Below are 13,470 nucleotides of genomic sequence, written 5' to 3' on the forward strand. Positions count from 1 at the left end.
GGTTTCTCCCGTTGTTTCATCCCACCCTCACCTAACTCCTATCGGACTTTATCAAACTTCTATCACTACACCAAAAGGGCATGTTTCAACAACCCCTACACTGCTTAATCCAGTAGTCAATTATTAGTTCTCATCCTACCTGACTTATCAGCAGCATTTAATGCAGTGGGTCACTCCTTCCTTCTTGAAACATTTTCTTCCCTTGATTTTGCAGATTCAAGCCCTCCTTCTTTTCCATCTGCCTCACGGAGTATTCCATCGAGGTCGTCTTTGTTGGGTCCTTTTCACCTCCCTGACCTAAGCTAGTTTATTGCTAGAAGAAATTGAACTGAGTAAGGGTAAATTATTCTCTTTAGCATACTACTGATTTAGATTTTCCAGTATTTAAAAATTCTGATGGCTTTCATTTTAAACGAAATTGATATATACACCTCCCTTTTATGAACGAGCGTGTCTCTCCAAGCAGCGCCAAAGATGCCAACCCAGGAATCTCCCCACCCAGGAACCTCCCCCTAAAGGGACAGAAGCGTCTGACGCATTCCGGAAACGAGCTGCACAGGCCTTATGGGAAATGTAGTGCCGGATGAATAGCCTGCACCGCGGGGGAGCCTGGGAATCTCTGGCTCGGCAGTTACTTCCGCTCACGCGCAGTGAGGCGGTAGCCTGTATTCTGTAATTTTCGAACCAGCACTGCTTGAAGTGAGTGGGGGTTTCTCCCAGATCTGTGAGATCTGCGTAACCTGATCTCCAGCGTAGAGTCGGAGCTGGGAGCGTGGCGGTGAAAGGCTGGCAGGTATGACTCTGCAGAACTTGGAGGGGCGTAAGGGAAGGGCGGGAAGAAAGGGGCCGGTTTATTGGCTTACCCAACTGAAAATAAAACCTTAAACCTATCACGTGCGGTGACTTCGTGTTTGGGTGTGTGGGTCCTGTCCAATTCTCGAGTAGTTCAGAGAAAGCAAGAGAAGGGTCCGACCGCCACTCAGTGGGTTCCTAGATCCTGGGTGGGGCTAGAACAGGCTCAGTTTGCATTCCTGCCCTGGCAAGTAAAGGACACTGTGCATAAGTCTGTTCATCAAGCTGCACCTTTCCTGATTACAAGAGCACCGTTGGCCCTACCAGAGCCTGCAAAAGGAGATATTAAACCATTTTAAGGGATCTAGGAAGAAAGTGTTTCTAGAGAAACTTCGATGCACTCTTTTTAGAGTATTCTCACAACAGTCGTCTGAAGTAAATATTCTCCATTTTGCATATGAATTAACTGAAGCTGAGAGAGGTGAAGTTAACTTGCCTAGACAGTTTAGTATAGTAGAAGATCTGGGATTCAAATCCAGATGAGTTTTCTTCAAATTTCTTTCCTTTTTTTTTTTTTTTTTTTTGCAAGATGAAAAACACCTGCAAAAGAAAGCGTTGGGCATATTTTCCTTTTGAAATATTTGAGTAATGTATGCTGAGTAAATTTGTCTTAAAAAAAAAAAAAAAAAGAATCTCTTGGTGAATCTTGAGATTTTCCGGTGAAGACGAAATAAATCTGGGAGTCCCCCTTACACCTTTTAGCCTTTCTAGGGACCTAGCAGTGCTGGTTCGAATATCAAAAAACCTAGATTGGGCTCATAGGAGATGGTGAGTTCCGAGAGAAAGAGAGAGAGAGAGAGAGAGAGAGAGATTGATTTAGAGTCTAAACTGAAGACTCCAGCTTAACCACCGTCTCCCGCCCCGGGTCCCTGGATCCAGCCTTCTCAAGAAATCTAATTTCTCTCTTACCCCAACTACAGAACAGAGACCAGAGAATCACAGGAAGCATTGACTTCCAAAGATACTGAGCTTTGGAGGTCAGGCTTTTAGCTATCCTTTTAACTCATTCATTATTATTTACTTAGGATACATTTCTGGGAGAAAAAAAAATGTCACTGGTTTAAAGATTAACAACTTGCTGTTAGGTCTGTAGGACAGAAATGTACAACATAACGCTCTAAGCTCCGTATATTAATAACACATACAGAGATCGTTGCTTATAAAATGGACTTTTCTGACTTTATAGAAACGTCATTCTCCCACTGGATGGCATTTTCTGAGGCTGCAATATGTGTGCTTCTTTGCTCATAGAGCAGGGTTCTGCATTGCAGTCCTGGTATTTCATGTCTTTACTCTCTTCCCTATTTCTACTTTCATAGATCTCTGTGTAAGAGCTGCAGAAATGATCAACTTAGAGGTAAGGCATTTATTTATTGTTATTTAAATCTCTTAAAAATCCATATAGGGACTTCCCTGGCGGTCCAGTGGTTGAGAATGCGCACTCCGCTGCAGTTGGCGCGGGTTCCATCCAGGAACTAAGGCCCTGCATGCCGCTCGGCGCAGCCAAAAAAAAAAAAAGTCCATATAATAAAAAGGAAATATTTAGTCAGGGAAAATGTAAATTGAGTAGATCAGGTCCAAAAGGAGATTAAGAAAATTGATAAATTGATATCCAGGTTATAGGGTCTGCACTTAGTTGGAGCTGCATATGTGTACCCAGTCGTTCTGGCAATCATAGAAAATGGGTTGCCAACCGGTTAAAGTATTGGCTTTGTCCGTCAGAGTAAAGCAGAACAATTGCCCGGTTAAGTAAATTTTTTCCTGGCACAATTCTCCAAAGAAAATATCTTACAGTGGGGTTTTCTTCTCTTTCTTTTTCTTCCTTCCTTCCTTCCTTTATTTTTCTTTCTTTCTTTCTTTTTTTTTTTTTTTGCCTCACCTTGAGGCTTGTGGCTTATTTCCTCGATCAGGGATTGAACCCGTGCCTGGGCAGTGAGTGCAAGAGTCCTAACCACTGGACCACCAGGGGATTCCCACAATAGGTTTTCATAGAGATAATGTTAAAAACAATATTGACAGTAACAATCCTGTGATAAATATAACATCAGATTTCCTATGACTTTCTTAGAGTGTTCCCTAGAATAAGCAGAAAACATAGTGCCAAGAAGCGCTATATGAATTAAATTTGTAAGTTCAGGTACATAGCCTTTTTAATATTTACCTGGATCCATAAGTAAACCTTGTACCTTTTCCAGAGTCTTCAGAAATTCTTGAGCATTTTCTCTTCCATGTGAATTTAGAAATCAACTTGTCAAGACATAAGGGGGTGTGTTAGGTATTTTTATTGTGATTGCATTACACTTTTAGATTAATTTGGAGAAAATTCATAACTTTTCAATAATGAGTTCTCCATTTTTTAAATTGAAGTATAATTGATTTACAATGTTGTGCCAATCTCCGCTGTACAGCACAGTGACTCAGTTATACATATATAGACATTCTTTTTTTATATTCTTTTCCATATGGTTTATCACAGGATATTGAATATGTGCTATATATTAGGACCTTGCTGTTTTTCCATTCTAAATATAACAGTTTGCATCTACCAACCACAAACTCCCAGTCCATCCCTCTTCCTCCCCACCCCCCCCTTGGCAACCACAAGTCTGTTCTCTATGTCTATGAGTCAGTTTCTGCTTTGTAGATAGGTTCATTTGTGCCATATTTTATATTACACATATAAGTGATATCATATGGTATTTGTCTCTGACTTACTTCACTTAGCATGATAATCTCTAGTTGCATCTATGTTGCCACAAATGGCATTATTTCATTCTTTTTTATGGCTGAGTAGTATTCCATTGTATATATGTACCACATCTTAATCCAGTGATCTGTCGATGGACATTTAAGTTGTTTCCATGTTTTGGCTATTGTGACTAGTGCTGCTATGAACGTAGGGGTGCATGTATCTTTTTTAATTATAGTTTTATCCAGGTATGTTCCCAGGAATGGGATTGCTGGATCATAAGGGTAATTCTATTTTTACTTTCCTGAGGAACCTCCATACTGTTTTCCATAGTGGCTGTACCAACTTTATTCCTACCAACAGTGTAGGAGGGTTCCCTTTTCTCTACTCCCTCTCCAGCATTTGTTATTTGTGAGTTCTCCATTTTATTCAATTTTTCTTTTAGTCCTTTGTTATAGTTTTATAGGTTTATTATGGTAATTCTTTTACATTTCTTATGATGTTTATTCTTATATATGGTTTTAAGTTGCTACTGAGAATGGAATGGATATTTTTTCATTATATTTTCTAATTGGTTATTCTGGTGTATAGGAAAGTATGGATTTATCTATTTGGCTTTATGTCAACTTACAGAACTCTTACTAAGTCCAAGAGTTTTTTAGTTGATTCTTAGATTTTCTATATGGACCATCACATACTCTTCAAATGGAGTTTTGTCCCTTATAACCTAATTCATATGGCTCCATTTTTTTTTTCTTGTCTTATATCAATAGACAGGACTTCTAGTAACTATAATCTTGAGTGTACTTGCTAGTCAGAATCTTTTTTGTTCCAGTTTTACTGGGAATACTTCCAGTGTCTTACTGTTTCCTCTTGTATTCTGGTAGACAGTTGTTTTTTGTTTTTTGGGTTTTTTTTGTTTTTTAAATCAAGTTAAGGATTTTTAGCTTATTAAGATTGTTTACATATTGGAAACTTTTCCCTCATATCCTTTTCTTTTTACACCTGTCAATAAAATAATATACTTTATCTTCTTTAATATAACAGTTTAAAGAATTTCTAATATATTTCCCAATATTGAACTATCTGTGCATTACTGGGGTAAACCTACCTAGTCTCTCAACTTTTTTGTTGTTGTTGTTGGGGGGCGGGGGGGTTGGGGTTTTTTTGTTTGTTTGTTTGGCTGCACCTGGTCTTAGTTGTGGCACACAGGATCTTTGTTGCTGCATGCAGGATCTTTACTTGCAGCCTGCAGGATCTAGTTCCCTGACCAGGGGTCAAACCTGGGCCCCCTGCTTTGGGAGCATGGAGCTGACCACTGGACAACCACGGAAGTCCTTCTCTTAACCTTTTAAAAGAACAGATGGTAAATATTTTAGGTTTGAAAGCCATATAGCCTCTGTGACAACTACTCAACTCTGCTCTTGTAGTTGAAGTAAACAAATGGGCATAACTATGTTCCAGTTACGTTTTATTTACAAATACAGGAGGCCAACCTGTGGGTTATAGTTTGCTGACCCCTGCTTTATATGGTCTTAACTATCTCTTTGCAGTAGGCATGTTGCCACATTCCTTTTTGATCTGAATTTAAGTTAAATATGATTTTGACTTTATGGTTGAGAGGATATATTTTGTCATATTAAAAAATCTGTATTTTTCTATTTTATTATGCTTATGTGAGTTTGGCCTATTAACCTTATAGCCCCTCTAACATCTTATTACCTTTACATGTTTATTTTGCAGTGTCTAATAGATTGTAAGATCTCTGAGGACAGTAATAATTTTATTCTTTTTTGTACTTCTATTACTGTTCTTGGTATGTCCACATTGAATATGATATGTCCTCATTGAATATTGCATGAGTGAATGAATGAACACAAAAGCAATACTTTAAAATAATTTTATTGAGACATAATTCACATATTACAAATTGACCCCTTTAAAATGTATACAATTTAGTGTGGCTTTTTAGTATATTATCATAATTATGAAACCATCACCACTAATCTCAGAACATTTTCATTACCCTCAAAAGAAACCCCATACCCATTAGCAGCCAATCCCCTTTTCTTGCTTCCCCCAGCCCTGAATTACTTTATATTTATATGTATTTGCCTATTCTGAACATTTCATACAAATGGAACCATAGAATATGTGACCTCTTGTGACTGGCTTCTTTCACCCAGCACAAAACTTTCAAGGATCATCTATGTTGAAGAGTCCTTTTTATTGCTGAATAATATTGGATCATATGGATATACCTCATTTTGTTTATCTATTTATTAGTTGATGGATACCCATATTGTTGCACTTTTGCATATCATGAATAATTCTGCTGTGAACATTTGTGTATGGCTTTTTGAGTTGATGTATGTTTTTGATTCTTTTGCATATATACCTAGGAAAAATTGCTGGGTCATATGGTAACTCTGTGTTTGACATTTTGAGGAACTCATAAACTGTTTTCCATAGTTGCTGCACCATTTTACAGTTCCACCAGCAAAGTATGAAAGTTCCAGTTTCTCCCTATCCTTGTTAACACTTGTCATTGTCTGCCTTTGATTTTAGCCATCCTAATGGGTGTAAAGTCATATCTCATTGTGGTTTTAATTTGTATTTATGTTGAACATCATTTTACGTACTTATGGACCGTATCTATCTTTGGAAAAATGTCTGTTCAAATCCTTTGACAATTTTTAAATTGGGTGTGTGTTTTTGTTTTTTGTTGTTGTTGTGTTGTAAGAATTCTTTTTATATTTTAGATACAAATTTCTTTTTAGGTATATGATTTACAAATATTTCATCCTATTTTGTGAGTTGTCTTCTTCACATGGTGTCCTTTGAAGCTTAAAAATGTTTAATTTTGATGAATTTGAATTTATTTTTTTCTTTTGTCATTTATACTTTTTCTGTCATGTGTAGGAAACCATTTCCTAATCCCAGGTCATAAAGATTTACTCTCTTATTTCCTTCTAACAGCTATATACAATTGACCCTTGAGCAACATGGGTTTGAACTATGTGGGTCACTTATATGCAGATTTTTTTCAATAAATACATACTACAGTACTACATGACCTGTGGTTCATTGAATTTGTGGTTGTGGAACCATGGATGTGGAGGGCTGTAAAGTTATTATGTGGATTTTTGACTCTGGGGAGGGTTGGCACCCCTAAGTCCCAAGTTGTTCAAGGGTCACCTGTAGTTTTAACTCTTACATGTAGGTCTCTGATCCATTTTTAGTTCATTTTTATATATGATGTGAGGTGTGTGTATTGAGGGGAGTCCAGCTTCATTCTTTTGCATGTGGGTATCCAGTTTTCCCAACACCATTTGTTTAAAAGACCATTCTTTCCTCCATTGAATTATCCTGACATTAGCTAAATATTTTTAATATAATTTTTGTTTCTGTCACAAAGTATATCTCTCAGTCAGGTGTACAGTAGTTATCATACATTACTTTCTGAAAACTCAACAGTGAACATGATATGATCCTAAGAGGCTGCCGTGATTCTCTTATAAGTCCCCAAATGGTGCACACTTTAGTTTGAAGATCCATGTACTATTACAGGGATCAGTGACACTCCAGGATGTGGCTGTGGAATTCACCCCAGAGGAGTGGCAGCTGCTTGACTGTGATCAGAGAACCCTGTATTGGGATGTGATGTTGGAGAACTTTAGAAACCTCATCTCAATGGGTAAGGACAGTGGGTGGTAACTTTTCACTGTAACTCAGAATGTTTTAATAGTACCCTTCCTTTAAGACCTGCAAAAGCTGGGAACATTCTAAAGCATCAGTAACTTTGACCCCAAATTTTAGTGGTCATGGATTCTTGATCCCCTTTGGGGATCAGATAGTATGTTTATGCTTCTGCCTCCCAAATGAAGAAAGATCTTTTCTGTTCTGAAGCTTGTTTGTCATCCTTTACAGGCCCTAAGACTCCAGGAGGCAAAGCCGAATTGTGAGGTAGTTGTTTGTTCCTAGCACTTTGTCCCCAGCTCTGTGTTGTTTCCCATGAACAGGGTGTCCAGTCACCAAAACAAAAGTGATCTTCAAGGTGGAGCAAGGACAAAAGGCATGGATGGTGGAGGGAGAGAACCCACATTGGCGCTCTCCAGGTGAGTCAGAGAAAACCAGGTAGATGGGGGTCTTTGGAATTGAGATCCCAGTTGGTGAGTGTGGGACAGGCACCTTTGAAATACTTTTCAGGAAGCATCTCTTGAAAAATGCACACCTTTGAAAGTGACTGGGTACCCTTGACACAACAGATCCCAAATGACACCTGCACTTGCCCTCTCCCACGTGGCTGCTCTTTCTCCTTCTCAGCTCTTGTGTGGGAGGATGTCCCTCCTCTCTGCTCTGGCTCTTCACACTGCCTGTTCCATCGAAGTGCTTGCTTGGTTCTCTTAGTTCCTAGAATCCTCATTCTTCTTCCCCCTCAACAAGATGGCAGATCTTTCCATACATCTGGTTCTAATAATGTAATCAGATTATGTGGATTTAAAGTCTTACTCCACCAACCTCTGTCTAACCTAACAACAACTTTATTTATAAAATAGAGATAATATTAGTTTTTACCTCAGGTTTTTGTAAAGATTGTATGAGTTAATACATGCAAAACCCTACAAATAGTGGCAGACGGTAAGTGTTCAGCATGTTAGTTGTTTTTATTTCAAAACTTTTATAACATATGTTCTTTCTGATTTTTTTCCTTTTTAAAAAAGACTCATTCCTTTTCTTGCAGCATGTACTCCACCTACGTACCCCACCTTGCTCGTCTTCAGTCTTATGGCTAACTTGGGATGGCTACCTTCTAGTTCATCTTTCTGCTTCACTTGATAAATATTGATATCTTATGGAAATTCTCCTCCAGTTATTTGAATTGGTTCCTCATAAATCTGCCCTCACCCTTTTCTCACAGCTTATTCACCATTTGCTTCTTGAATTCTCTTCCATCTTATGAGCTTCTGTCCACAATAACTCCCTCAGAAACTTCATCACTCTAAGACTAAAGTTATTTGTTTTGTGCCATCTCTAGCATCTTTGCCTCACTAGTTTTCCATTCCCATAATTTTACCCTACCTGGCCTTATTGTCTGTTTTTTCATAGTAATCAATTTTTAAAAAATATTTATTTATTCATTTACTTATTTATTTGGTTGTGCTGAGTCTTAGTTGCAGCTCGTGGGTTCCTTAGTTGTGGCATGTGAACTCTTAGTTACTGCATGCGAACTCTTAGTTACTGCATGCGAACTCTTAGTTACAGCATGCGAACTCTTAGTTGCGGCATGCAAGTGGAACCTAGTTCCCTCACCAGGATTGGAACCTGGGCCCCCTGCATTGGCAGCACAGAGTCTTAACCACTGAGCAACAGGGAAGTCCCATAGTAACCAATTTTTAGTATTCTTAAACCCTTTACCTTTACCCTTACAATATTGTGACTTATTACCTGTAATTTCAACTATTAGTTTATCCAAGACTGATTCAAAATAAAATCTTCCCTTTCCACAGAATCCATAAAAGAAATATGTTCCAAATGATTAAGACACCAATTCAGTGTGTTTTAGATTCCCTGGGACCCCAATTTCTACTGACATAAATGAATTTTTACTCTTGATATAGTATCTAGGCTGTTTGTGTAAATACTTATATTGCCAATTCCAGCCTAGTTTTTGGTTTATTCTTGATGTTCCTGCAAGGTTTATCCAAATCATTTCATTTTTCTTGTCACTTTTCTGACATATAAACATAAGGTATTACTGTATAACCTGTATTATGGTATTTAAGTGGCTTATAGGGCCTCTATATGTGATCCCATTTTGTTTATCCAGAATTGTCCATCTTTTCCCTATTCCATGGCAATTGGACTCTTCAGCATCCTCTGTACACAATTTTCTTCTCTGCAGCAGTCCTTTTGATTCTGGTGTGCTCCACCTAACTAAAACCAGCATGCTATGAAGTCTGAATGCAATTTCCTCCTCTTTCATGGTAACTTTAGCCTAGATTGATCTCTGCCTTCTTTGAATTCCCATCCCAACTCTACCATGGCTCTGTCACAAAAACTTGACATATACTATCTTAGATTTTTTTTTTCAATCCTGTGGCTTTTAAGACTTAAAAAAAAAAATCTGTGGCTTTAACGAACATTTTCTCATGATAACTCCCTGAAGAGAAAGTCCTGTATTATTTTTTTTAACACCATTGCTGAGCACATAATGGATATTCAATGCATATTTCATTAATTCATTTTTGTAAAGTCAGGGATTGTGGGGATGTTTCTTATTCTTTTATTCAGCAAGGCTTTTTAATGTTTCCTGAGAAGGATTCAAATAAAGAAAAAAAAAATACCATTTTTCCTAGGTGTGTAATTTGTAGTTGAAAAGGCAAAACATAGCCTATATTTTAAAATTTGACAAGTGTGGAACATTTATTCAATGCATAATAACATTGCAGTTTTAATCTAGTTAGTTGTCAAAATAAATGGTTTAGGCAACAGGGGGTGACTGTCTTAGAAGTTCAGAGAAAATGGAGGCTAAAGTTTAAAGTAGGCAAAGATTGGAAGAGTCTTTTTTTGAGGTCATGGAACAATGGCTCCTCCCTAAAGGATATCTAAATACTCATAGGATGAGAGAGGATGAGGGATGGCAAGTTAAGGTGGGGAAGGAACACGAGCAAAAGATTGTAGCTTGTTGGAATCTAGAATCCTTGGGACAGAAATAGATATTTGTTGAGGACTAGAGCAGTGCATGCTTAGATACCATGAGTGAATTCATCATATTGCATAGTTTTGCTCACCAGGCTGATTGCCATGGACTTTTCAGTTGGTTATTGTTGGCTAAGGTAACACAGGATGCCGCTTCTTATTGGTTGAAGTAGAGAGGAAAGAAGACAGGGACCCAGTCCCCACATTTAGAACCACTCAATAAAGAAATGTGTACTAATGGCTATAGCCCACTACTCGGCCAGCTCACAGAGAAGGATAAGGCATGGAGGAAAAGGCTAGGGGTGTTGTACTGACTCCACATGGAAGGAAATTCAGGAGTGGGGAATTATAACCCCCGCCATATATGTATATGGAACAATGGATTTGGGATGTGTAGTGTTTTGAGACTAGGAGTCTAAAAATGTGACTTCAGGAGCAAAGAGGCTTTCTGGGGACTAGTTTGTTAGGCAGATTGAAAGAGGATGGAAAAGCAGTATTTATCATATATTGAAACTCAGCCTGAATAAAAATGGTAACAAGGAGGTAGAATCTGTGCCTGGACTAAGAATAGCACACCCTTGAATGACCTACTGGACCTTTGGTTCCTGGGCTTACAAGCATGTGTAAGAATGAATCCCAGCTGTAGTAGAATTGGAGCCCTGTCTACAGATATGTCTCAGCCATGGTTTGGATGAGGTTAGAGGATTGGAGATAGAAAAATGTTCCTGAAGGGAACTGACATTGTGCCAGATAATCAAGAGGAAAAAGAGATGAATGAGGGAAATAGGGAGCTATTCTACCAGGGTAATCTAGGAATTAGGTAGTGAGGACTCTGATTCTGATCTCCCTCCTCCGAATCTAGTTTTCCCTCTGATATTTTCCCTTAACTCCCTTGTCTCTTGTTCCCCTGGCTACTCTGTCCATTGATTACATCTCCACAGTGGGCTCTCTTCATTCTATGAGCTAACCATACACCCTTGTTGAACAACTTTTTTATTTCCTTTGTACCCTTCTCACTGTACCTTGTGCTATTTTACTATCTTTCCTCAGGTCACAGGTTAATCCATCTGTTCTCATTGTCATTCTGTGCTCCCATTTCCTCTTGTTTTTTTTAAATAAATTTATTTATTTATTTATTTATTGTAATGGCTGTGTTGGGTCTTTTTTTGCTGTGCGTGGGCTTTCTTTGCTGTGCGTGGGCTTTCTTTAGTTGTGGTGAGTGGGGGCTACTCTTTGTTGTGGTGCATGGGCTCCTCATTGCCGTGGCTTCTCTTGTTGTGGAGCATGGGCTCTAGGTGCGTGGGCTTCAGTAGTTGCAGCACATGGGCTCAATAGTTGTGGCTCATGGGCTCTAAAGCACAGGCTCAACAGTTGTGCACGGGCTTAGTTGCTCTGCGGCATGTGGGATCTCCCTGGAGCAGGGATCGAACCTGTTTCCCCTGCATTGGCAGGTGGATTCTTAACCACTGTGCCACCTAGGAAGCCCCTCCCATTTCCTCTTTAGCAGTTTTAGTCTTAAAGCTCAGGAGCCAGGCAAGTACAGATTTCTTTCAGAATAAGAGATGCATTTTGAAATCATATAAATTTCTGTAACTGTTGATGGCAAAAATTAACTAGGAATGTTTCATTGTACTCCTTTTTAGAAGCTGACTGCCCACCTATTGATGAACCAGACAAGCACCAGGAAAGCAAAGACAATTTTTTGAATTCAGTTTTGTTCACATTCAATAAAATTCTAACCATGGAGAGACTTCATGGTTATAATATGAGCACAAGTCTTAATCCTACAAGAAAAAAATCATATAAATGTAAGTCATATGGGAAGAGTTTGCAACCTACTTTAGACTTACTTAATTATAATAGATGTTATAGTGGAGAAAACTCTTATGAATGCAGTGAATGTGGGAAAGCCTTCAAAAAGAAGTTTCATTTTATTAGACATGAAAAAAATCATATAAGAAAAAAACCCTTTGAATGCAATGACTGTGGGAAAGCCTATAGCAGGAAGGCACACCTTGCAACTCATCAGAAAATTCATAACGGAGAGAGACCCTTTGTGTGCAATGATTGTGGGAAAGCGTTTACGCATAAAGCACAACTTGTGGTCCATCAGAGACTCCACACTGGAGAGAAGCCTTATGAATGTGGTCAGTGCGGGAAATCATTCACTTGGAACTCTTCCTTTACTCAACACGTGAAATCGCATACACTTGAGAACTCATTTGAATGTAAGGAATGTGGGAAAACCTTCAGGTATAGTTCATCCCTTTATAAACACTCTAGATTTCATACAGGAGAGAAACCCTATCGATGTATTGTATGCGGCAAAGCCTTTGGCAACACTTCTGTGCTTGTTACACATCAAAGAATTCATACAGGAGAGAAACCTTATGGATGTATTGAATGTGGTAAAGCCTTCATCAAGAAGTCTCATCTCCTTAGACATCAGATAACTCATACAGGAGAAAAGCCCTATGAATGTAGCAAATGTGGGAAAGCATTTTCCCAGAAGTCAAATCTTATTGTACATCAGAAAATTCATGCATAATATTCACTTATGAATCTGACAAAACTTTAAATATTTGATAAACCTTATTAAGTCGAGAATTTATGGTGAGGAGAAATCCAGCAAGTTAAATGAATTGGAAGAATAAATTCCCATTAAAAAAAATCAATGCCAATCATGTTCTGGAAGTGATGATAAAGTTTTTAGAGAAAAGATCACAGAAAACGTTAATTTATAAGTGATAGCACATAGAGCTTGGAAAGGAAGCATAAATTAAACAGTCAAGGAATCAGTGAACACTACATTTACCATCTCTGATTTTTTATTTTTATAACAAATTATACAATTATGCAAGTGTGAGTATAAAATATGTTTATTGTATTAATTATATCTATTAAAAGTTTCTGTGGTAAATATTACCATTTTTTTCTTCCAACCCTAAAAGTAACATGCAAATGAAAAAATGTGGTTTCATATGTAGTGTGAATTTCAGTAATACTTTTGACCATTTGCTGGCCCTTTTAATGGGTGTGGCAGTGTTACTGAATCTCAGAGTCTCCTTTTTAATTCTAAAACTTGTTATAGAGTTGTATAGAATTACATGTATGTATAATTTAACAAGATATCAATTGAGAGGGAGAAAGCAGTTGTATTCTGTGTTACAGTAAGTATTCAGTTGAGGAAAAGAAGTATTTAAATAAGTGTGTAAATAAAACATTTG

General features: G+C 38.0%; 1 protein-coding gene across 3 annotated transcripts in view; it reads left to right on the forward strand.

Moving 5' to 3' along the window:
• The window catches only part of LOC130835368 (zinc finger protein 684), a 33,577-nt gene extending 20,107 nt beyond the window's left edge, over positions 1–13,470 (forward strand). The window contains exons 1-5 of one of the 3 annotated variants that reach the window (XM_057706913.1): positions 636–793; positions 2,172–2,209; positions 7,112–7,238; positions 7,564–7,659; positions 11,887–13,470. In XM_057706913.1, coding sequence (XP_057562896.1) covers positions 2,195–2,209; positions 7,112–7,238; positions 7,564–7,659; positions 11,887–12,791 — 1,143 coding nt within the window. In that variant the 5' untranslated portion in view covers positions 636–793; positions 2,172–2,194 and the 3' untranslated portion in view covers positions 12,792–13,470. Of the gene's footprint in view, positions 1–634; positions 794–2,171; positions 2,210–7,111; positions 7,239–7,563; positions 7,660–11,886 lie in introns of those variants that run through there. The other 2 variants (XM_057706923.1, XM_057706931.1) reach the window with 2 other exon arrangements.

This window comes from Hippopotamus amphibius, chromosome 1 (assembly GCF_030028045.1).
Source record: "Hippopotamus amphibius kiboko isolate mHipAmp2 chromosome 1, mHipAmp2.hap2, whole genome shotgun sequence".
Taxonomy (NCBI): domain Eukaryota; kingdom Metazoa; phylum Chordata; class Mammalia; order Artiodactyla; family Hippopotamidae; genus Hippopotamus; species Hippopotamus amphibius.